This window comes from Euprymna scolopes, chromosome 9, assembly GCF_053919585.1.
Source record: "Euprymna scolopes isolate OS-2025 chromosome 9, ASM5391958v1, whole genome shotgun sequence".
In the NCBI taxonomy this organism is placed as follows: Eukaryota; Metazoa; Mollusca; class Cephalopoda; order Sepiida; family Sepiolidae; genus Euprymna; species Euprymna scolopes.
In genome coordinates, this window is record NC_136490.1 from 147,244,272 (window position 1) to 147,270,235 (window position 25,964).

General features: G+C 29.0%; 1 protein-coding gene across 3 annotated transcripts in view; it reads left to right on the forward strand.

Annotated features, from left to right (window-relative positions):
* Positions 1 to 25,964, forward strand: part of LOC145284895 (integrator complex subunit 3-like) — a 165,089-nt gene that overhangs the window by 81,597 nt on the left and 57,528 nt on the right. For 2 of the 3 annotated variants that reach the window (XM_080133968.1, XM_080133970.1), the window contains 2 exons: positions 1,449 to 1,552; positions 13,463 to 13,552. In XM_080133968.1, the coding sequence (XP_079990094.1) occupies positions 1,449 to 1,552; positions 13,463 to 13,552 (194 nt within the window). The remainder of the gene's footprint in view (positions 1 to 1,448; positions 1,553 to 13,462; positions 13,553 to 25,964) is intronic. The other variant, XM_080133969.1, reaches the window with a different exon arrangement.

Genomic DNA, 25,964 nt, shown 5'->3' on the forward strand with positions numbered 1-25,964 from the left:
GATGTCACTTTGCATGCATTTACATCCACGCACTATTACAAAAGGTCATTGGTGTTTTACTACTTAACGTCTGCATTTATGTATACCTGCAACAAAGTCGGCACAATTTCATGCTAGCAAGTGTCGTGAAAGCATTATATTTCACTTGTAACCAGCGCTCTCACTGTCTTTCTTTTTTTAAACTATTCTATTACACTTGATGTTCACGCTTACTGATGGCCAATTCTGCATACAGCCATGCTAATGGGTTTGTTGAAGCCACTATCTGTACTATCAATGATGCTTAGCCCATCAGAGTTTGGATCATTTTCTTCCCTGGCTTCCCCTATGTCTCAAACTAGATCAACCCATGCATAGCAGTCTGGAGTAAAATAACAAAAGACTGTTTGTGGATATTAATTCTACTGTTTAGGATTAACCACTTTTAAACCTGAGAACTCGGTCAACTCCTCCCTAATGATTGCTGCCCATCTTTTCAACTATCCACTGATATCCTTATGCCATGGAGGCAGAGAAGTAGGAAAGATTACATTGCAAATAAATTCCTCTTCTGAATGATGAACAGCATGCCCAAATCATTGCTACAACGAGAATGGCAAAGATTTCAGGTTCAGGCATTGGAGGAGAACATCAGTGAGGACACTGTCAATCTGCTGGCAGAAACGGTTGTTATCAAAGACTTTTGACTTTCGCAGATCATTGGCCACGTTTTGCAATCGTAGAAGATGATGGTTCAGACAATAGATTGGTAGACATGTCCATTAGCTGATATTTAAATCTCTTGCTGCCACCACAAGAACTGTTGGAATTGCATTGGAATATTTGGATTATTCAAACTACTGTTCTCATCTTGAGTGTTATTTGTGCAACGTGATGTAACTTCCAACCTATTTCAGTTGTATTTTGTCAAACTCTGAAATCTACACAAAATTTTTAATTCATGGGGTAGCATGCAATCATTCCATAATTTGGCAGTCTTAAGTAATTCACCATTGTATTCTTTATATTGCTCACACTGAGAACTGAACCTTAAACCTTCAGATGTGTTATTTATAAATTAATTTATCTAGTATTTTATAAACCAAGCCAGTAGCATTGATCCTAAGTGGTTGAACTGGCTTCCTTTGAATGAAAAACTATCTAGGGAATATCAAATTCACAAGTGGTCTCCCATCACATCTACATCCCAGTTAGTGGAGATAATGACATGTTTGTGTAGTTTTTGCAGGGAGGTGTCTGGTACTCTTTAATGGTCACTCATCTGGTAGATCTAGCTCATTGTTGCTTAACTTTGGTGATCTAATGATAGCTAGTGTGTCAAGGTGATCGTATCCTAGTACTTCATCTGTTACGCCATTGGTCCTTATCATAATATCAAATTTTTATAAAACTTACATGATAGGCAGTTCAAATAATTTTTTTAATTTTTTTATCGGTTTTACTTGTAGGATGACTTTGATCAAGACATGGCTTCAACATTGGCCACATGCTTGTGTCAAATTCTGAGCAATTTATGCACAAACAATTTGTTCCCTCAAGAAGTTGACGAAGAGTAAGTACAGTGGAAATGAATATTTTGTTTTTTATTTTAAATTTTCTAATTTATAAAACTTTGTTCATTTGTAAATTTTTATGTTTTAAAACATTTCTTGATTTGGATTATAAGAGAAAATGTAAGTATTTTTGTATGTTTTCAGAAAACTTTTTTATATGAATTATTTAAACATTTTTTAATATAATAATTATACTGGAAATTTGTGCTTCAGTATGGGGAATATCTATAAATAAAATCTGAGTTTGTAACACATTATCCTCTCATGTATTTAATGATATAAAATCAGTTTTTAATATTTATAAAGGAAAAAAAATTGAATTCGTTAAAAATCAAAAAAATTATAAATTCATCCAAAATTTTTTAAAGACTTTTGGAAATAAATTATTTATGATCTTAAAGTTCTGAATTTTTTAGTTGAGGGCTTATTGTTTATATGTATGTACCCATAAAAAAAATGAAAATATGCTTAAACATAAATTGATCAACTATTTTTATTTTTATAAAGAAAATCATTTTTAAGCGATTAATGAGTATTTGTAAGCATTACAACATAAATTTTGCAAGTTTGAAGTATTGTTTAGTTATCTCCCTTTTGTTTTAATATTTTCAAAATTGTAGACAACCTCATAAAATTTGATTTTCTTATCTCTTTCTCTCTCTCTCTCTCTCTCTATATATATATATATATATATATCTATGACCTTTTTTATCCCTCTGTGTGCAGAAAGGTCTCTACCAAACTACTTTGTCAAATTTTGATCTAGACTTGAAACTTGATAAATAAATTCGATTTGATTTTTAACTGGTAAAAATAGCTGCTAAGGGGTCAAAATTTTTTAAAAATTGGAACTTGGCAGATGTAAGTTGACTAAACGTTACTTCTATGTAGGCACAAATATTACATTTGTACGTTTAACAACATTTTTTAAATGCATATGCTTAGTTTGGATGGTAAAGAATAATGCTGGAGTACAAAATGGTTTGGTTTTGATTCTAGCTAGTGGCCCCCAAGTCTATTTTTTTTTTTTTACTATTGAAATCACTACTATATATTGAGTACAATATATTGATCAATAGAGAATTGACTTTATAATAATAAATACGAAATCTGCCTAAATTAAAATATTATATTTAATCATATTTTAATGACTGGACAACACTCAGAAGCCTGCTACTACAAAAATAAAGCTAATTGATGATTTTTAGTATGTGATATGTTTGTTTTATTATGGGTACATATATCATACTTCTTTTTTTCTTTTTTTTTTATATAATTCAGGACACGAGCCGGTATACAGACGAGCCATAAATTTAATTTTAAAAGATTTGGTTATGTCAAACAGTCTTTTTAAACAAATCTATAAATGCAATTTACTTTTCTGCAACTTAAAAAAATCCAGTGAAATGGTATTTTTTTCCACTTAAACGAATTATTCTGTCAATGATCATGGTTGACGTTTTTATAAAAAAATATTGTTTTTGTTCACATTCACCTGTTTAATTATTTTTAAACATAAATTCTTTAAGGTTTTCATACCTGTACACATTTAAGTTTTTATTATACAAGATACCATCCATGGAATCATTAAAAAAATTCACAATCCTTTCTGCAGTCCAACCATATTTGGTTAAAAAAAAAAATTAGTTTATGTCTGACTGATTTCAATCATGAATGTTCAAGAGATTTTGTTTTACTGTCATTCAATTAAAAGCACACTCAGATAATACTTGTAAAATTGTTAATAACTAACATACTCCTTTCTTGGCAGTGTCCTGATTTTGGCTGTGATGGCCCTCTTCAGTTCAGGAATAGTCTGAGGATTTCGATAGAAATTATCTTTGAGATAATCCTGCAGATAAAAATCTGGAGAGAGGTTATCAACAGGTGAGTGTGAAAATACCTCCTATTAATAAAATAATCACCAAAGTGTCCTTGTATATGATTGAATGGCAAAAAAACAAAGATTTTTGTTTTGTTTTTGGAATCCTTTGAGATGAAACTTGATAATTATGTATTTATTCTTTTCGGGACGGTTATCCTCATCTTCATAGTCATCGTTGTTTCACCACATTTCGGCCAAATCTGGCCTTCTTCAGGTGATTAACGTTGACGAGATAGGATGAGTTGGCTGAAACATGATGAAACAACAATTATGAAGGTGAGGATAACAGTCGGCAAAAAAATGAATACACAAATTATGAAGCCTGATCGGAAAGGATTAAAAATATATATATATATACAACTTGATACAAACCCGACGATGGAAGACCAGATAAAAACAGCAAATTGGATTTATAAAAACATAAAAAAATCCAACATTGATCGCCCTTTGAGGCCTGTGGTGCAGTAGATAGTGGCATTGAATGTCTATGGTTCCAGATGAGAATTGTCTGAAGATAGCGGTTTCAATCCTACTCAATCAGGTCAGAGGATTTGTTGGCCAAAACCTGGTGAAACAAGAGCTATGGAAGGCAGTAATTGCTGGGGATACAGTTAAAACACTCAGCATTTCTATCCCGTCGCAGTTAATCACTTTAAGAAGGCCTGAGGATGAGTTTGGCCGAAATGTGAAACAATAACTATGAAAATGAGGATAACACTCCACAAAAGAATGAGTACACAAAACGAAGATTGTTGGACATGTGTAACAGAAACTTGGTGGACAAATCAGACATGAACTAAAGTTTAATTGTATCAAATATGGTTGGATTGCTGGAAAGATTGTAAATTAATCGTTACATGAGTGGTATTTTTTTTTATTTATTTTTATTTTTTTTCCTATTTTTCAGGTATTCTGTATAATAGACATTTAAGGCTTATTTTCATATGTGACCCAAATGGACACTGAATATATGTCAATTCTCATTCATTTTCCATCGCATAAGTAACCAATAAAATCTGACCTGGATTCTCACTTGTTAAATTTTGATATTTCTGTATTATATTACTAAGCAAGGTTATACTTTTGAAGTTGAATCCATAGGTGCAGCATATTATATGGTATGATTGATAGGGAGGGTGCCTTTGAGGTTAGAGTCCATATGAAGAGTAGATAGTTGGTATTTTGCTTAATCGTGTTACGAAGACAAGATTTAAAGTTAAAGAATAGTTACTGCCAAAATTTAGGAGTCTGCATAGACAATTTTTTCATAAGTTTGTTTTCTTAAAATTGTCTTGGAGGTTTGTCTTTTATTTTATTTTCAGCTGCAATAATTTTAGATTCAGTAGACATAATGTGAAATTTTAATACATAGGATGCTGATAATCATTTTTTTTTTCTTTCTGGGGATGCTTCAGTAGTAATATGATGAAGAAGGGAACATGCAGCTTATGATAAAAAACTTAATTTGAATCTGTGTAATGTGAGGAAAAAAATTAGTTCTTTTCCGGAATTCCCCCATATTAAAAACAAAAAATTTGTATGATGTAGTTTCTTGTGATGAAACAAAAATATCATATTCCAAAAATGATGTAAATTAATCAAGTAGTTCTATTTTTATAAAGAAAATCATTTGTAAGTGATTAATGGGAATTGGTAGGCTTTACAGCATAAATCATGCAAGTTTTGAATTGAATTATTTTGCTTGTTTTTTGAGATTTTTTATCAAATGATAGGTGAGACAATCCCTCCTCCGATACTCATATGAAATTTGATTTTCTTATTTAAAAATAAAACTACTTGATCAATTTACATCATTTTTGGAATATATTTTCGTTTTGTCACAGGTATACAAATCATATAGATTTTTCTTTTTGTTTTTTTATAAAAGGGAATTCTGGATAAGCATGAAAAAACGTAAAATGTTAGTGAGGAATTTATAAAAGCATTTTTTTTTTGCATTGGGATTTTTTTTAGTACGAAGTCAATCAACTGACAATGGACAATGATAAACTAGTAATGAAATAGTCTGCAAAGTTAAGCAAGTAATTTCAATTAAAAATGTTTTGGAAATTGAAGACAAAGGAGCAGTGACAGTCGTTTGTTTTAATAATACAGAAAAATTTTTGTTGTAGGTTTTGATTTGATTACATATTTAGAATTCAAGATAGTCTTCAAATTTTATACAGGGAGAAACCAAACCAAACCAAATATGCCTGATGGCTTTTCTTAATCTATAATATCTATAGTTTTTGTTCAGAATTCTCCCTATAATAAAGAAACAAAAATTAAAAAAACAAATCTGTATGATGTACATACCGGTAACAGACTGAAAATATATTCCAAAAATCATGTAAATTGATTAAGTAGTTTTATTTTTATAAAGAAAATGATTTTTTATGTGATTAATGGCTATTTGTAGGCATTACAACATAAATCTCGCAAGTTTGAACTGGATTATCTCCCTTGATTTTTAGATTGATTTCAAAATGGAAGACAAAATAGCTGTTCTTGAATTATTTATAAAATTTAATTTAAAAACACAATTTGTACATTAAAGTATAATTTCATTGTGTTTACTATTGAACATATATTTATTCAAATAAAAAATGTAATAGCTTAAATTAAAATGAAATTTAAAATGAAATTATTTTTCTATGAAATAATTTAATTTCATAAAGTGTTTTTTTTTATTTATCTATCATAAAAAGTTCAAATGTATTTATGGGATTTAAATTTCATTATTTTGTAAAATTGTTGAATTATTCTTTGACTTTCCCAAAATATAAATATTTTCTTAAAGCAATTAAGAGAAAAGATAATAGAAAAGAAAATGATTTCCATTCTATATGGTTGCAGTTATTTTTTCATATTTTCCATTAAAAACAAAAGAAGTAACATCACCCATTGTTTCTCCTCCTCCTCCTCCTCCCTCTTTTAGAAATGGATGATGTGTCTGTATTTATTTTAGTTTCATTGATGTTGTTGCTATTTTGCATGCTCCATTTGTGGAATTGAACTGAAATTAAAACTGCTATGTTGTGTGGCCTTGGCAGGCATTTAGTTGAACAGTCATGATTAATTGATACAACGATCATTCTAATTGTCAATTCCCATCTCTATTCATAGCTTTTTTTTCTGTGCAGATATTTTATTTTTAATAAATTTTTATGAATTTTTGCAATTAAATGAAAAATGCATTTAGCTCATTCACAAAATCGTTTTTTGTTTAAAAAAAAAAAAAAAATTTAATATAACTGTTTGAACTAACACATATTTATTGGATTATTCTTCACATTGTTTATGTTCACAATGTTTTAGATGATTAAACCTTCAATCTTTTCAAACTTAATGAACTTTCTATTTGGACTTGAGAATCTTTGTGTCAAACAGTTCCAAATTCTGACCAGATTTCCAAGTTTGAAAAAAATACACCTGAAGATCTGTGGTTACATCGGTTGAAACATTGTGAAAATAACTAAGATGAGAATTTTACTTCGAATTAATATAAATTATTAATTATTATTAAAAATTTCAAAATGTGATAGCACATAAAATTTGAATACATTTTCTCTTTTATGGGGTTGGGACACAAGATGCAGCTTTTTTTTTTTTTTAAATTTGTTAACAACAAAATTTTGCTTTTTAGATTTTGAAAGTATGTGATTCCTAATCCATTGGTATTGCGTTTCATCAACCTTTTCATCAATAAGACAATCACCATTTTAACAAGGATGTGTAATTGGCCTAATGGATACTATCATAGACTATGGAATTGGTTAAATAAAGTTCAAATCCTATTAGATTGATTGTTGAATTGCACACCATGAACCCATAACCCCCATCATCTTCAGTTATGGGTTGAATAATAGCAACCAGTGTTCAATTAACTGTGCAATTGTTGACAATGACTCCACTCCCAGAAATGTTGATATACTATAAAGTAGACAAAACTAAGGCAAACCACTTTTAATTTTAAGTTTTCTTTTTTACAAAAACCACATGTATTAACATTTTAATAAGCAAAGTAAAACATTTGTTTTAAAATTTTGTACAATATGAATTTTAATAACTGTTAATTTCTTTATATACACAAGTTAGAATAATAATAATATTTGGTGCTTGTGTGGTATAATGGAATTTCAAGTAAATGCATTTTAGATAAAAACATGATTATGTACACTTACATATGTTGAAATTAGTAGCAATTCCAAAAATTATGAAAAATGATTGAAAAATGAAAGTAAAAATAAAACTTTTGCAAATTCTAGAGTTTTATCATATTGGTTAATGTTGAAAAGCTCTCAAAATTCAGTGGAGGTAACTGCAATATATGTTATTGACAAATTTGCCATTTCAAAATGGAAAATGGTGGACTGATAATATGTATTTTTTTTTTTGTAAAAAATAAGTTCAACATGACACATAATATTTTTATACCAAAAACGCATGTTTTAAATTCCATATACTTCATATATTTTAAATTTCAAATAATTTTTACTTTTTTAAATCGATGATCAAATAATTGTAGTTTAAAGCGCCTCAAATTATAGTATACAAAAAATAATTTGTAAAATTTAGAAATCCTTGCTAGTTGATTTCATCCCCACCTGAAATGTCAGAAGTCAGCTATTTATTTGATCCAAAAAATAAATTTTGATTTTTTTTGTTCTTAAAATCCATTTTTTATTTGGGGAATAATGTGTTTGTATTTTGTTAGAGATTTTTATTTAAAGTTTCTTTCCATTTATAATTTAGAGTATAATGAATTACTCAACTGCTGTGGTTTATTTTATGTTTTCTTTACAAATGTGAGCAGATAATATTTATAAATTTAGATCTACTATCAAGTATATTATAATTTTTTCTTTTGTAAAGTATGGAGTAGTCTTAAAATAACAATTACACTGGAATTGTTTTGTTTTTTTAAATATATAACTTTGATTCCTAATTATTTCAAAAACTGCTGACACCATTCAACTGAACAAAAGCTGTCTCTGCAGAATTTTAGACTATTGACCATGACTCCTGAAGAGCTTTCCGGCTCTTGACCACGACTTCTGAATGCATAACATCACAGTCGCACATATTTCCTTTCATCTCTTGACTTTTATTTAGTTATGGAACATGTCTAAACAGTAGAACCCCAGGATACAGCATTAAAAATTAGTAACAGTACAGTATATAGTACACATGTATATAATCAAATAAAATTATAAATAACACCGTAACGCGGGGCAAATACAGTAACCAGTGGCCGGAAAAACATTGTATTCCACATCGTAACCTGAAAAAAACGTATCTTAGGGCCATTGTATCCCAGGGTTCTACTGTATTGAGGAAACATTCAGACTCTTTAGTGGCCTTCATCAATGTCCAACTATGTAGCAGTCTCTATTTAGTCTCATTAACATAGAATCAAGCTTTGTATATATATATATATATATATATATATATATATATATAGTTGCAAATTTTTTTTTTTTACTTTATATTAAATATTATGAAGATGTAATGGTTTTAAATGTGATTCTAGCTTGTCTCTGTAATTTGAACATACTTCTGCTGTTCTGAACCTACATCATTGTTAATATTATTAAGATAATTTCTTCCAACATTCCTTAAGGCACACATTTTTCTCCAAGTAGCAACCAATAAGTTTGTATGCACTGTTGTCAAGAACTGACTACAGTAGAACCCTGGGATATGGTGGCCCTAGGATATGTTTTTTTCAGTTTATGATGTAGAATATGATGTTTTTTATGGCCTCTGGTTACGGTATTTGCACTGCCTTACAGTGTTATTTATGCTATTTAATTATATATATATATATTATATACTGTACTGTATTTTGTTACTAATTTTTAATGTCGTATCTCAGAGTTCTACTGTATATATAATTAAACAAAGTTTGTTTAAAAATAAAATTTATGGTATATAATTTTTCATTATTTTTGTTTTAAATTTTATAGACATTTCTTCAATTCTTAACCTTTTTTTTCTTAGTAATTTTAATAAAATTTTTATATTCTTTGAACATTTTTATTCATTTTTTCTTCAATATTAATTTTTCCATTTCAGTTTTATTTTTCAAATTTTCATTTACTTAAAAAAATCATTAAATTTTTTTTTTTTTAATCTTTTCAGGGCTTTTTTTTGGAATATTCAGTATTTTTTTAGGTTCTAAAATTTTTGATTTTTTACTTTTTGTTTTAATTTTTCATTGATTTATTTTTTTAATTCATTATTTTCCATTTTTATTTTTATTTTATATTTTCCCTTTTAGGCACTTCATTTTCTAGAAATGTGTTAACTAAATTGTTTAGTAGGAAAGTATTGATAAGTTTTGTTTTTTAATATTATTATCATATATTTAGCATATATTTACAATGATTATTAGCATATATTTACAATTAATAAAGTGAAATACCCACTGATATTTGGTCATGTAAAACATTTTTGGAGACTTCTAGCATCTCAGGTTTGGACTAAGTTGAAGAAATGTAAAAAAAAAAAAAAAAAAAAAAATGAATAAATAAAATAAATTTTTTTTAAATATTTCAAGTCGATGAGGAATTAATTCCGTTCCTAACTTTTACATTTATGATCAACATATGATCCTCAGTTCAAATAATGTTATTCTGCTTACAAATTAGAAAACGTCTTTTTAAGATTTGCAATATATTTATAAGTTTTGTTATTTCTAATGCTTTTTATGCTTCTTATAATCATTTGATATTAGTTATAATAATAAGTGTAATTTGAACACTACTTTCATGCAAATCCATTAATCAGAAGTGTTTGATATATTTTGATGATGTTATACATTAGAATGAAAAACTTGAAGTGTATAACAATGATAAAATATATCATAAAAACATTTAATAATTTGCTCAGTTTAAAAACAGTTTACAGTTCTCTTTCTTTAAAAACAGTTCCATCTTTTTAAAACAATTTATTTTCTTTTTAAACAATTCTCTATTAAAAACAGTTTCTCTTCCTTTAAAAACAGTTCATAGTGTTTTCTTTTTAAATTGAAAATGTTGCTGGAAATGCATAATATCGTTGAGGTGTATTATAATACTTCTGATAAATCGATAACCATGAAACTACTGTACGTTGTTCAGATAAGTAAAATCATTTGTTACTGTTATAATTCTTTCATTATCTAAAAATATTTTGAATCCTTTATATGTATCTATCTGAAAACATTTTGAATCCACTGTTTTGATTTGGTTCTGTTTCACAATTGATGTCTTAATGTACATTTTTTAAAGTTATGTTTGTACATTAGTATTGGAACTCACCATGTTTGTGCTGCATAAATAAGTTAAAATTTAAAAAATACAAACTTATAAATATGTGTAGATATTTTATATATTAAGAACATAGTTATTATTTTAACACTTTTAAAAATCAAATTATAATGCTGTTCTCAAACACCAACAATAAAAAAATATACATAAGTGTTTTTATATTTATATATAGTAATAATAATATTATTAAAGTTCACATTGACATGTCAAGGTTTTGACCTATGATCAAATTAAATCTAACTCTTTAAAACAGATGAACTTTCTTTTTATGAAATAGATTTAGGTATTTATGCACTTATTGTACTGTGTTGAAATAATATTATTTAGAAACCCATTCTTTACATGGGGAGGGAGAGTTTCTGTACTACAATTTAATAAACAAAGATATAAAACTTGAATTTAACTAAAAAATGGTATTAAAAAATAGTGCAGTACAATAACTGCATAAGCACCTAGATTTAATTTAGAAAATTAGTTGGTTTTAGTGAGACCAGAGATCAAAATCTTAAAATGTCTATGTAAACCTTAATATTATTACTATAATTGCTCTGCTCTTAAGAGTATTGAGCACTTTTGAGTTGAGTTTAAATTCTTGATCAGTTTTTTTGTTTCTTTTTAAAAAGACTACTAAATTTCTAAATTTGGTAACAACCTGAGTTAAAGATGACTATAATATTATTTTTATGTGAGAAAGGCTTTTTATATATCCTTAGATATTCAAAAGATAGAAGAAAAAAAAGCTTCACATATCTGAGAAAGTGTCAGAAATAAGGAAAGAAAAAGAAAGAAAACAAAATATAGCATGAAGTTGGTTTCTACTAGCCGATTAGATGCGTCCAAATGTACATATACTTAACCATCTTAAATTTTTCAATCTCCTGGCAAGATTGCTTATTTTGGCTTTTGAATATCAAAAGAAGGGTGCAACATACTGAAATGTTGTACGGAATAAATAAGGTCTTTCACACATAAAAAAAGATTTCTATTCATCTTCATATCATACTGTCAGGTATTTTTCACCCTCACACACACATATATATATATATATATATATATATATATATTAGGTTAGTGCAAAAATAATGTGGTTTTTTGACATAACGTTGAATGTCAAAAAAACATTATTTTTGTAGACCCCTAATATATATATATATATATATATATTCTTTATGTAAATATAGTCATATCTTGCTACGATGTACAGTTTCGATTATTATTTATCTCATCAGGCAAGAAAAAATTTTGAAAATTATAAAAAGTTGAACTTTTTTTATTTTTCAAAATTTTTTCTTGCCTGATGAGATAAATAATAATCGAAACTGTCTGTACATCATAGCAAGATATGACTATATTTACATAAAGAAAATAAAAAAATATAAATTTGCTCTCTTTGATTGAGCACTATCAACAACCCTTGTTGGAATTCAATGATTCTAATCTTTTGAATGTTTTCAACCTGGAATAAATTGGGAGAGCCAAAAAGAATTAAAGAAATTCTTTAAAAGGAGACTTATCAAGATAATGCAAAGCTCAACAAATTGAGGTGGAGCTTATATATAAGATAAAGAATAAAAGAACGACAATATAAAACATATACTAATGCATATAAATTTAATTGTTGATTCAATAAGGAGATTACATTAATTAGGTGTGTAGGATAACCTCTCTAATATGTTACCTAGCACCTTTTTGTCTCTTCTGATGAGAAGCATTAAGCTTTGAAATACCTAAAAAACTTACTTATCCTACACTCCTAATTGATGACTCTCCCTATTGAATCAATGATTCAATTTTTATATTGTCGTTGTTTTATTCTTTATCTTATATACACACACACACACACACACACACACACACACACACACACTTAAATACTTTGCATTACTGTGTCTGGAGATACCTGCGTTTCATCTATGTGGTCATTCTGGAATTAGAAGGAATTCCACTTTGTTCTTGTTCCAGAAGAATATTTTAAACTTTTTGGCTTCAAGCAGAACTGATGAATCTCTTTTTGGAAGAGGAATAAGCTGGAATTTTTCCTAAATCCAGGATTGCCAGATTAATGAAACTGGGATCTCCCATCTGAACACAGTAATGCATAGTATTTAAATAAAATATTTGTAGGTCTTATAAGAGCTACAATGATCAATCACTTTGATGTTTCTTCTAACTTGTGATACATGCTATATATATATATATATATATATATATATATATATATATATATATATATATATATATATATGCATGTACACTTTATTTCACAGTTTTTGGTAAGTTACTCCATATATTGTATTGAGTGTAACCTGATCCTTTTATTTTATTTTTTTTTTTTTTGTTTTGTTTGCTACATAAATTAACCGTTTCATGATTTCAATTCTACTTTCTCTCCTTTTGTATCTTTCTATCTCTTGCTTTCTTTACTGTTTCTTTTTTCTTCAATATTATGGCTGTGCTTGTGTCTGAGAGATTTGTACGAGCAAGCCGTGAATTGTTAAAAACTTTTCTTTTTTTTTTTTTTTTTTTTTTTTCCATTTTTGGTCAGTCTTCGTACTTGTTTTCTAAGTAGATATTTTCCAGAAAAGAGAAAGTAAGTTTATATATAAGTAAAATAAATGAAGCATACCGCGCAGTCTGACCAAATGCTGTCTATTAAAGTACACCCAAAACTGGAACACTCTCCAAGTTATACTGTTCACTGTTTCATTCAGGGACTGTTGCAAATCAAGAGATCCGGGAAATTTTTCACTACTTCACATGGAAAGGAAGGATATGGTAGGATTGGTGAGGTCAGAAGGAAGGTATGGTCAGCAAATATTGGCTGGCAATCTCCAGTCTCTTATATATGTATATATATATATAAATATATATGTATATAAAAATATCAATATATATGTACATACAAATGTATATGTATATATCTGTCTGTCTATCTATCTATCTATCTATCTACTTATCTATAAATATATATACATATAAGTATGTATATGTTATATATTTATTTATTAGCTTAGAAAACTCCAACAATATTATTATTATTATTAAAAATATTTAATGATAATTAATTTGCAGGGTTTTTAGTTAGACCTAGATGGCGAAAAGAACTGAATCTGTCTTTCAAGCGTTGTTAGTGATTTTTACATTACAAAATAGTGAATACAATTTAACTTGTTTAAGGTCATTTTTGTCATACATTTAACATAAATGTCTATATAATCTGTCCTGTCTCTCATTGTACACTAAAAAAACCCACATACTCTTCACATTAAAAACATTTATAATCTCCTATCCCATCAATAATAAGTCTTTTCTCTTATCTATCATGTAAAATGTATAATTCTTTTTCCTCAAAAACAATTTATAGTTCTTCCTTTAAAAGCAAATTGTTTCTCCTTTTAAAAATAATTTAGGTTTCACTTCATTTTGAAAACAGTTTATAATTATCTCCCTTTAAAAATATTGTTTCCTCTGCCTACAAAAAAAATCTGTAAAAATCTCTCTATACTACTGCCACCATTAAACACAAACATATGCACATTTTTTTCTTTAAGATCTATAGTTCACACTCTAAAAATTAAAAAAACAAAATACTCTGTCCTACATTGAACATTTAAAATCACTCTTTGAACTTCAAACATTTTATAAACCTTACAAATGTTTAATGCTTAAAAATATATCTAATTCTCTCAAGCCAAAAACAAACTTAACAATTTTCTTCTACAAAAGAATGAAACTAAACACCATGAATAAATATTTAAAGATATAAAGAACTAGAAGCAGAAAACCATTTTCCAAAAGTACTGGATCCAGCATTAAATAACTCGAAAAAGGTTGATATACCATAAATCAAACACTATAAATGAATATTTGAAGACGTAAAGTACTTGAAGCATAAATCATTTTTCCCAAATTAGTGGATTTAGCATTAAATAACTGGAAAAGGATTGATATGCTGTAAAACAACTAATTATCTGTGCCCCACCTCTCCCCATCTGACGGTAAGATGATAAGTCCTGTCTTCCATATTTAAAATTGGCATCACAGCATCTTAGGCTATCTTGGCACTTCCTCACTTGTGTTTGTAATGCAAACATGAATAAAATAAAAAAAAAAATGAATAAAAGAAAATTGATAAAATAATGAATTAAAATGATGATAAATTGGTAAAATAAAAAATTAATAAAATGAAATTAATTTAATTTATATAAAATGGTAAATTACTAAAATAATAAATTATAAATTAATGAAATATTAATAAAATGATAAATTATTCAATTAATAAAATAAAAGTTAATGAAATAAGCTTCCAAAGTTTCCATGTACTTGCCTCTGCCTGAAAGCAAAGTTAAACATGAGGTTGTGTTTTAATGTAGAGAAAATCTGCCTTCCTATAAAAGAGGACTAGATTTCAGACAAAAAAAACAATTGCCTCTGTCTCGAAAACACAGAACAGATATTACACTTTCTTTAATCCGAAAACCAGATTTAAATTAAGCCTTTCACTTATATTTCGTCAGTTTTGCATGATTTGTCGGTAGTAATGGAAAAGCTGCAATTAAAAATGAAACCCATAAGTACATATGGAGAAGTATATTTTCAAGTTTCGGTGATGATGACAACATGACATTTTTTTAAGAGCATTACAGCAATGGAAATGAGCACCACAGTATTTTGCTGTAGTTTAAAACTACCCCTGCTGCTGTTGCTTATATAATCTGAACCATCCAAAAGAAATTAAACAAGTCTGCAAATTAGTTATCAATTTATGTTACCGATATAATTTTCATCCAAGCAACAAATCTCTATCTTCAAAAAGACATTGTGCACCTGGAGTATGTTCAGCAGTTGCTCGCCAGGATGATGATGAGATTCTTCATGCTTATCTACAGAGAACAGCTTCAAAAACTTAATCAGTCAAGTTACAGATTCTAGTATACAGCATCATCAACAGGAATGTAAATAGACCATTAAAAGAGTTTCTCACACGAACACCTCGTCGCAGTCTCTGCAGTCACCCACAGAATATATGCCATCATCATGTTTATTTTAACAGTAGAAAGCCAGCATTCTCTCTCAGTGTTCCTGCTCTCTAAAATAGTTTTCGCCAGGAAATTTTGATGATGTCTACCATATCCAAGTTTAAAGTCGCCTTGGACAAACGTTCATTAGCAAAATCTACACAACCACTTAAAAAATATTTTCTTTGCTAAAAGTATGAAAAGTATGGGTGGGGTATGATTGGTGTAATAGATATGAGCACAGACGATAAAATTGGCTTTGCTGAGTTTAAATCCTAGTGTATGCATTGTTCAATACTGTTGGAAAAGATATGAACCAATAATACACCCCTGTTCTAGTTAGAGATAAAATGATGACTTGCGCTCTATAGTTTCCATTATTGTGTTCTAACATTAAATGCCCCCAAAAGACTTTTAAAATTATTAAAATAAACTAAAAAGCATAAAGAAAGGTGATAAAATGCGTGAAAATTATTTATATACTAAATTTTAATTGACTCATCAAAATATAAAAATCGTGTAAAAATAACAAAAACAATTTATATAGAATTTATCTAGAAAACATCTAATATGGCATCAATATACAGCCAATACATAAATAAAATAAACTTTATTTGCAAATAAATTGTAAAACAGATAACAATCTTAATGTTGGGGTATTTAAACTAATATTCTCAATTTGGTTGTTGTGTTGATAATATTTATGATGTAACTTCCAACCATCTTCAGTTACAGCTTTTAAAAGTTGGTAAGCTTTGCATTGAACTTGAACATATAACCTCCTGGTTAAAATCGTTGATTATTAATCAGTTCTCAATGGCAGTCCCTATTTACATGTTTCCTTATAAGGGAAGAATTACACATGAGTTCACTTTGTAATATGGTAAAAATAGATTTCATAAAAAGGGAGGAACTTTGGATCAGGACAAAAAAAAAAGCCTCAATCTAGAAATATTTCTTTCACTGACAGGACAGAAAAAAACAAAAAAAAAAACGAAGCGTAGTGTCAGAACAGATACTACACTTTGCTCCTACACTGAAGAGTTGCACAGGTAGAAAGTTCAGATTCTACTACAGATAATACTGATACGAATGATAAAAATTAACACTTCTATTCGATCATGGTTGATAGAAAGAGAATACTCTAACCCATGGATTAAATAATGGGTTCAGTTTAAAAGTTTATACTAATTCCGAGTTTGGCTAGGCTTCCTAGTTCGAAAACATGGATGTAAAGAAGGTCAGATGTTACATAGTCCAAAACACTGAATGTAACAGTCAAAATGAGAATAGTAGTCCGAATATTCCAAATTATCAATCCTCGTTTTAAAACTTTCCAAACATAAATCTTAATTCATATAATCCAACTAATATTGTGAAAGCAATGCATTAGTATATTTACTGTGCACAGTTCAGCCTTCTAAATATTCCTAGGGTTTTATAGACATAGTATAAGAATCAGATATACTTGTTTTATATAGGTAAGTAGTTAAAACATTTATATAATCAATAATAGAAATTATTGATTGAGAGTAAATAAACACATTTCATGTATTAGTGAAAATTGGAGTGTTTTTCTTTTTGAAATATATAAAATAAGATATTGCTCATAATGGTTCTAGTCATACAGACTTTACAGTATTTGTGTAAGAGTGCTCAATAGCAAGTAGAGTTGTATATTAGTCTTAATGTTTTATTTATCCCAAAATTTTGGACTGAACTAAATTTAACAAGGCTTTTTCAAATTAGGATAATATTGAATTCCAATACTTTGACATGCTAATAGTATTTTATTAAAAAACATAATACATAATATCTAGTTAAATCTAAAATGTGTTTGCATGTACATTGCAAAATATAGTTTGCATAAATAAATATTCATTTTACATTAATACTTAAATGCTCTACTTCATATTGTCGTAATTGAACACTTTTATTATAAATACTGTATGGTTCACGATTGTATTACTCTTATGAACAATATCTGAAAAATATATCTATGTAATTCAATATTAGGTTTGCTGTTAATATAATCAATATTGTTTTTAAATTAACAACTTTAGGACCCGTGCTAGTATCTCAATTTTAGAAGGATAGAGCTAAATTGAAGGCCATTAGCAATCTCTCTCCCTTTTTGTTATTATGCCTGCTTAGATGTCAACTACTCTCACAGTAACCCAGCAGTCATTCCGATATGCGGCAGCCATCTTTGTTTTTTTTCTTTCTTTTTCTTTCTTTTTTTATCCTTAGTAAAAATGAATGTTTTAAACATAAATTATTTACTTGACACGAACCAAAGGTGGAATTTGTTGCCAGGCAAAATCTTGGTTATTCTGATCTGGTGCCACTTGACATCTAGTTCCTTGACTAAAGTGATTAGTATTTCTTAAAATTAACATATATGGTGATACATGATAATACTACTGTATGCTACTGAGCCATCTACTAAACTTTAAATTGGATGTAGATGTTTGTATATGCATATATTCAAAACAAAAATCTTTTTATTTTTATATGATATTAAAAAGGATAGCTATTGTGTACTTTAGCAACCCTCCTCCACTTCTAAAATTTTTATTTTTTAGATTAAAAAAAAAATTTCTTTGGATTATTAAAGAAGTGTGTGTGTATATATATATATATATATATATATATATATATATATATATATATATTAAGCTTCCATGTACTATCTTGTAAAAAAAACAAAATTATTGTAATAATGACGTAATTCAACATTTGATAAACTATGAATATTAAATTTAAAAGTTAATGAAAACGTTTGGTTCTTGTCCAGAATTTCTTCTATATTGAAAAACAGCAATAAAACAAATCTGTATGATGTATGTATCCATGTCAAAACGAAAATATCATATTCCAAAAATTATATAAATTGATTAAGTAGTTTAATTTTTAAATAAGAAAATCAAATTTTATGAGTAATCAAAGAATGGCTGTTTTGTTCACCATTTTCTAAACAATCTAAAAAAAAGGGGGGGGGGGAGATAACACAACAATAATTCAAACTTGCTAGATTTATATTGTAATTGCTATGAATTTCCATTAATCGCTTAAAAATGATTTTCTTTATAAAAAATATTCTGGGCAAGAATCAAATATTTTTCAATAGCTTAATTTAAAAAGCCTACATTTAGAACATCAGGAAGTTTTATCACGTGTCCTGAGAGCTTTGTATGCTGAGAGCAGACTCAAAGCCTTCCTACAAATAATACTGAAATCTGAACCGAGTTTATCAGGAGCAATTTTGGAATGGTGAATTTTTCATTTTTTTTATTTTTTGAAAATTTAATCAGTATTCATGGTTCCAAATTTGTTATAAATAACTCATTTCATGGTCTGTTTTACGTGACTAACAGAATTGTTTTAAGTATGACCCCCCCCCAAAAAAAAAAACAAAAACAAAAAAAAAACTTCCTTTTGATAATTTTGCAGATTACTGTTTAATCTTTACTAATTTTTTATAAAATCTCTGAAATATACCTTTTGGAGAGTGGAGGTGTACCATTGCATACATCTTATACAAAACAGCATATTACAGAAAAAAAACAAAACAGCATATTACAGAAAAAAAACAAAACAGCATATTACAGAAAAAAAACAAAACAGCATATTACAAAAAAACAAAACAAAACAGCATATTACAGAAAAAAAAACAAAACAGCATATTACAGAAAAAAAAACAAAAAACAACTGAGCTAATTAAATTGTAAAACAGGATGTTTCTAGCATGCCATCAACTTGCCAAAGAATTCATTTGAATTCAACATTAATAATTTGGTGATAAACCCATGGAGTTTATTGAAATATTAAAACTGTTTAGATTTTCACCTATATGTATTATACGCATCTCCATATTAAGTTGGTCTATTTATTGCACTGGCAGTGAGGTTAAAATGCCATATTCATATCCCGAGCAGGAAACCAATAGTGTTCTAATATACTGATCATATGTATGTGATCAGCATCACAAGATTAACTAATTTACATATTGCTTTGCAAAAGGATACCTCATTAATTATTTGTTTTTGTTTTCTAATTTTCAATAATTGTTTTCATTTGACTATAACAGATTTGTTAATGAATCTTTTCTTTTATTGTGGATAAATGCTTAACATTATGAGCAGAAAGAATCTTTGTAGTCAATTTATTTCTGAGGGTTGTGATTTTTGATTTTCTTTTTTTTTTTTTTTCTGGATGACGCTGAGACTTCGATCCTACTAGTATCTACTAAATTACTGGTGATTGGAAATGGATGCCATATCTCGAATTGGCACGCAAAGATTAGTTTCTCTATGTTTGCCATTTTAATATCTGATTCACAATTGAGTGTTGACAACTCCTGCCTCTCCAAGAAATTTCTCTCCTCAGCCGTGCATTTTATGAGAATTTTTCAAAGAGGTGGATGGCATTGGTAAATGCTTTTTTCCCAACTTGTAATATTTCAAAGTTTTCCTTCTCCTACATTATCGTCTTATTAAAGTGTGAAAATCTAGTCTACTCTATGAGAGTAAGATTTGTATTCATACTTTTCCCAAGAATATTAATAAAGATCATGCAGTAGGTCTGACAAAACTCTAACATGGCACACTGAGTCCACAGTCCTTGCCAATAACCATTTCTCCTAGTACAGTATTCATCCTGGGAAGGACAAAATTTCTAGGGAATATTCCTAAGCAATTCCCAGTCGCATGTATAATATCCATTGTATATCCCAGTCTGGAGAGTTTATTTTGATGTCAGTTTTTGTAATAAGAAATCTTGCGATCTACTCACATGCAGTGCCTGATATTCCCATATGGTCACCCATTTTGTATTGACCAGGCTTAGTGATCTAGCCACTGCACTGCCACCCATTTGAAAATTAGGTAGAAATGCTTACTTATGATATCAATTGTTTTGGTAAACCAGTGGATTTTTATTTAAAGATTTCGTAAAAGTGCAGTATAGTTAACATTGGAGAAATTGAAGAAAAGTCAACAAAATATACAACAAATAACTGTTATCAAATGCATTAAAATTAAAAAATAGTATAAAAGAAAAAATATGACTTCTTTTACTACTAACCCTTAGTCCAAGTGTCCCCCCCAACTTATGTTAATGGGAAGATCAGTCATTTTTTTTCTTTTTGTATTTCTTCAAAAATGACATCACCACTCTGACAAATCGTCATTTTTTTTGTTATATGTTGAAAAGAGGGCTTTGAACAAAAAAAAACGTGGAAACAATTTAAGAATGTTAAAAGTATACGGGTTGATAATTTTAATGTATTTGGTAAAAGTTTTTTTTGTTTATATAATTTCTTTTTCGATTTTTCTGCTGTGACCTCGACTGGACTTTTACCAAAGATTTTTTTATGGAGATGCTTCCAGTCCTTACTCCTCCCACCTGCATGAGTTCTTGGTCATCATCAGAACCAGAACTAATATTAAGGGATTAACATTAAGTGTTTTCATGCCCCACTTTGCTTCTCCTACTACAGTTCTGCAATGTCTGAACAGAAATATTTGCAACTGTTGCATCGATAACGTGTAACAACTGTTCACGTTTGTTTGGTCATGTATAATACATTTGTAATGAGCAGCGTCATTTCCTTCTACATTTATCCCATACAGCAGGGCTCCTCACTAGATTTCTCCCACCACTATGCTCAGTCAAAGGCTTCTTTAAAATAAAATCTATCCATTTTGAAATTTTAGTGTAGGCTATCTAGCCACCTTTTCTTTTTGCGCTTATCCTCTCTGCTTTTTCCCAAAGGTTTCCGTGTTGAATTCTATTTTTGTGATATTGTCTTTTATATGCAGTACATGTCTGTACCAGTGCAGACGATTTTCCTTTCCTTTGTCTAAGATTGGCGTAATGTGATAATAATGGCGCATATCTACATTCTGGACATGGTCGAGTCTGCCATTTACTGAGAAACGTTCTTTAATGTATGGATTATTTAATTTCTTACTGAAGACAGCTTTTGGAATTATAATCTTTGCATCAAAACATGTTATGGTTCTAACAGCCTTGGACTAGATTGGTGGTATTTGTATTTGGTATTAAACTAAAACCTTAAGTGCATGCTGCCGCTTTTGTGTTAAATTAAGTGGAATTAAAAATACAATTGTTTGACTGGGACAATGTTTGGTATGTGTGTTAATACATAAGAAAACTGCATGTCTTTTTACCATAATATTCTGCAATTATGTTTTGCTTCAAATAATTTGGGTATGTATTTGTCTTGTGATGATATGGGCTCATGACAATTTATGAACTATTAGGTGATGCTTAAACATGAATGGTTTTGGGTGTGCCAAGAAATGTCGAGAGTAAAAAATGGATAAATAAAAATGATTTCTTACTGTATTTTCCTGTGTATAATAAAGATAGGTCCTGCATTTCTAAAGTTAAAAGAATGGTAATAATTCGTATTGAAAAATGTATGCGAATGCGTATGAATTGCCAAGATTGGTTTCCCCCGTTATAATCAGCTACTTACAGGAGAGTTGGTTGGTTGTTTTTGTTTTACGGCATATCAACCCTTTCCAGGTTATTTAATGCCGAATCCGGTGATTTTGAAGAAAATTTTTTTAATAGAATATATTTGTTTTTTGCAAGTCAGTTTCTATTTAACCTATAGACGGACCCTAACAGGTACTACCACTCCGGGTCAGAGTGGACCTGGGAGCAATGGCAATTAAAGGGTGGCTCCACTCTCTCCAAAGCCCGCAAGCTGAGGCCTCACCATCGGATATAGTTTAAGGTCATATCCAGGACCACTTACAGGAGAGACTGTGATAATTGGCAACATCACCCATAAAAGTGATGCTCTTGTACTGAGAAGATATATACTGATTTGTCAATCCATACTCTCATGCACTTCATCCATATAATAAGCAGAACTGATCTCCTTTCTTCAGTGGCGTGAAGAGGTCTGATGATGCTCAGGGTCAACTTCTTGATTGCCTCAAAGACAAGTATAAGTATTAATAACGAGAAATATGAGAAAAGAAGACTGCTTGAATAGGATTAGATTCTCTCCCTTCTCTACAATTTAAATGCCTGCAGTTATCTTTTTAGTTCTTTTTATGGATATTTCTTTTTTCATTGTGGATAATATTAGCATTTTTCATAGAACAAATCTTTTAGGTAAATCTACTTGCGGGGGTGAGTTGGGAAATGCTGGAACATTGGTCTTGCTAGTATCTAAAAAATTAAAGGTGATGACTGAAAAGATATCATATCTGTAATCGGCCCACAAAGATTAGATTCTCTCTGTCTCTTTAAATATTTGATTCGCAACATGTGCCTCTTCAAGAAATTTCTTCAGCCATTCATGCCTTTTATGACAGTTCTTTTAAAGAGGCTGACAGGATTGGTAGATACTTTCTTGCGAACTTGTGATATTTCAAAGTTTTCCTTCTCCTAGGTTTGAAAATCTTGTCTAACTCTTAAAGAGTAAGATTTGTATTCTTACCTTTCCCAAGAGTATTAATAAAGATCATGCAGTAGATCTGACAAAGCTCTAACATGGCACACTGAGTCCACAGTCCTTGCTAATAACCATTTCTTCTCCTAGTGTAATATTTATCTCGGGAAGGTTGAGTTGGCTTTCCTCCTTCCTAGAGGAATATTGAATTCATAAGCGGTTCCTAGTAAACGATACCAAATGAAGGACAAATATTCTTTTAATATAAAAATCCTTTTATTAAACAATTATTACCGACACCTATCAACGTTGTTTTGTTATCTATTGTGCTAACTGTATGTATTGTAATCTTGCCTTTTCCAATTAATTAATAAAGATATAAAGCTGTTTTGAAACGACTGCCCATTTAAAAAAAAAAAAAATTCTTTTTTTTTTTTTTTTTTTGCTTTTTAATTTCTGTACAACATTTCTACATATACACAAGGAAATGCGGCGATTTTTTTTTTTTTTTTTTTTTTTTTTTTAGATAAGGTTTTGGTTAGATTGTGAGTTGGTTATTAAACTATGATTAGCAGGTTAATATAACTTATGATGATGATGCTATTGAAAGTAATGCCTGTATAAATAACCCAGGTGTGATGCTGATTCTAGTACCTTTTACATACACTTGTGATGATGGTGAAGCAGGTTTTCATATTGTATTGACTGTGCTGGTGATGGCAACAAATGTGTGAGTGTTTGATGGTTGGCCTACATTTTGCTCTATTCCTTTTGTTTCTTATGTAATTCTTCTTTTCTACATGCATTTGTATCTATTTAACCATTTCTATTTTTTCTTGCTTATTTCATGTTTTTTTAATTCAGCTTTTTTTTTTTTTTTTTTTTTTTTTTTTGAGATGGACCAAGCTTTGATTGAACTTAATATATGAATCCTTTAAATGTCTTTAATTTACTTAACCAATTGTTATTTGCTATTATTCAATTTAAGTCAATTTTTAGATACTAAAAAAGCAATAGGTGGTCTTTTACAAATTTAATGAAAAAATATATGGTTTATGTTTAGGTTTAAGAAAAATATTAGGATTAATTAAAGTTCTATTTCAATTAAAGTATTATTTGAAGCTCTGTAATTAAAAGTATATAAGCTGTTTTGAAACTGTAAAATTATATGGACTATTTTAAGGCTTTTTAAAAGCACATGGACATTTTTTAAGACTCTTTAAAAATACATGGGCATTTGTAAGGCTTTTTAAAAATACATGGGCATTTTGTAAGGCTTTTTAAAAGTACATGGGCATTTTGTAAGGCTTTTTAAAAGTACATGAGCATTTTGTAAGGCTTTTTAAAAATACACGGGCATTTTGTAAGGCTTTTTAAAAATACATGGGCATTTTGTAAGGCTTTTTAAAAGTACATGGGCATTTTGTAAGGCTTTTTAAAAATACATGGGCATTTTGTAAGGCTTTTTAAAAGTACATGAGCATTTTGTAAGGCTTTTTAAAAGCACATGGGCATTTTGTAAGGCTCTTTAAAACAGTGGTTTTCAATCGAAGAACTATGAATCCCAAGGGATCTGCAAAGTTATCTTAGATGATCCGCAACATTGACAGATATGAAGAATTAAAAATAGGTAGTATCAATGTATTAGTGCATCTTACCGAGATAATTCATCATTCTCGTCTGAAGCTAGAGACTTTCACTAATGGGTACTGCCGGCAACTATCGTATTGAGTTGATAGTGAGAAAATAATTGTGTGTAGACATTAAAAATGTTTTTTTTTATTAAATATTATTACATAAGGAGATGTTTCAATTCAAACGAGTCAAAATTGAAAACTGAAGCAAAAATAAAAACTAAGCCACACTTTGAGAAACAACCATAAAAATATTTTATTTATAAACATTGTATAATCAAAAATTACAATAAATTAAACAATTAAGAAATTTCTCATTTCGTTTTCTGTTTTGGATTATAGTGTTTCGCTTTTTTGATCAATAAGGTTAAAACTTTTCACTTCAAGATGAGTACTGTTCTGATAAACTTGTTGCACTTGTGCCCCCTCGATGTACATATCCCTGACAAACCTGACAAAATCTCACCCCTTCACTGTTGAGATTCCTAAATGCCAGAAAGCTTTCTACTCTAGTAGTTTCTTCCCTCGAACAGCTAGACTTTGGAATTCCCTTCCTGTTAACTGCTTCTCTAACTGCACTGATATGCAAAAGTTTAAATGTAATGTAAATCAACATCTTGTTAATCTTTCTTAGGCATGGTCCCAAATAGTAGGCCCTTACGCCCAAGTGGCGATATGCCTTGTTAGGAGTGAAAGTGAAAAAAAGAAGAGACGAAGCAGCTAAATGACAGCCATGTTGGTTAGTTTTTAGCTAATCTTTACATATTTAAAGTGTGTTTATTTCTTGAGTTTAGATGCTTAAAATAAAATACATTTCAACTCGAAATGACTCCTCACATAATATTTAACAAAAATTTAAAATTGAGATAAAATGAAAAATGCCAGCACATATTTTAATCTTTTCCTAATAGTTTGAATAAACAATAAAAGCAATGAATTACTTTACCACCCTTTGAAATTTGGAAGGCATTTGAAAACATTTATACTCTAATGATACAAACTGTAATGATGCAAATGACACTAATAATCACATTTAACTTTCAAAATACTATTAAAAATAATCATTTTGAGAGAAAACAAACAAATGGCATAGTTAAAAAAAATTGAAATTCAGATGAATATATCT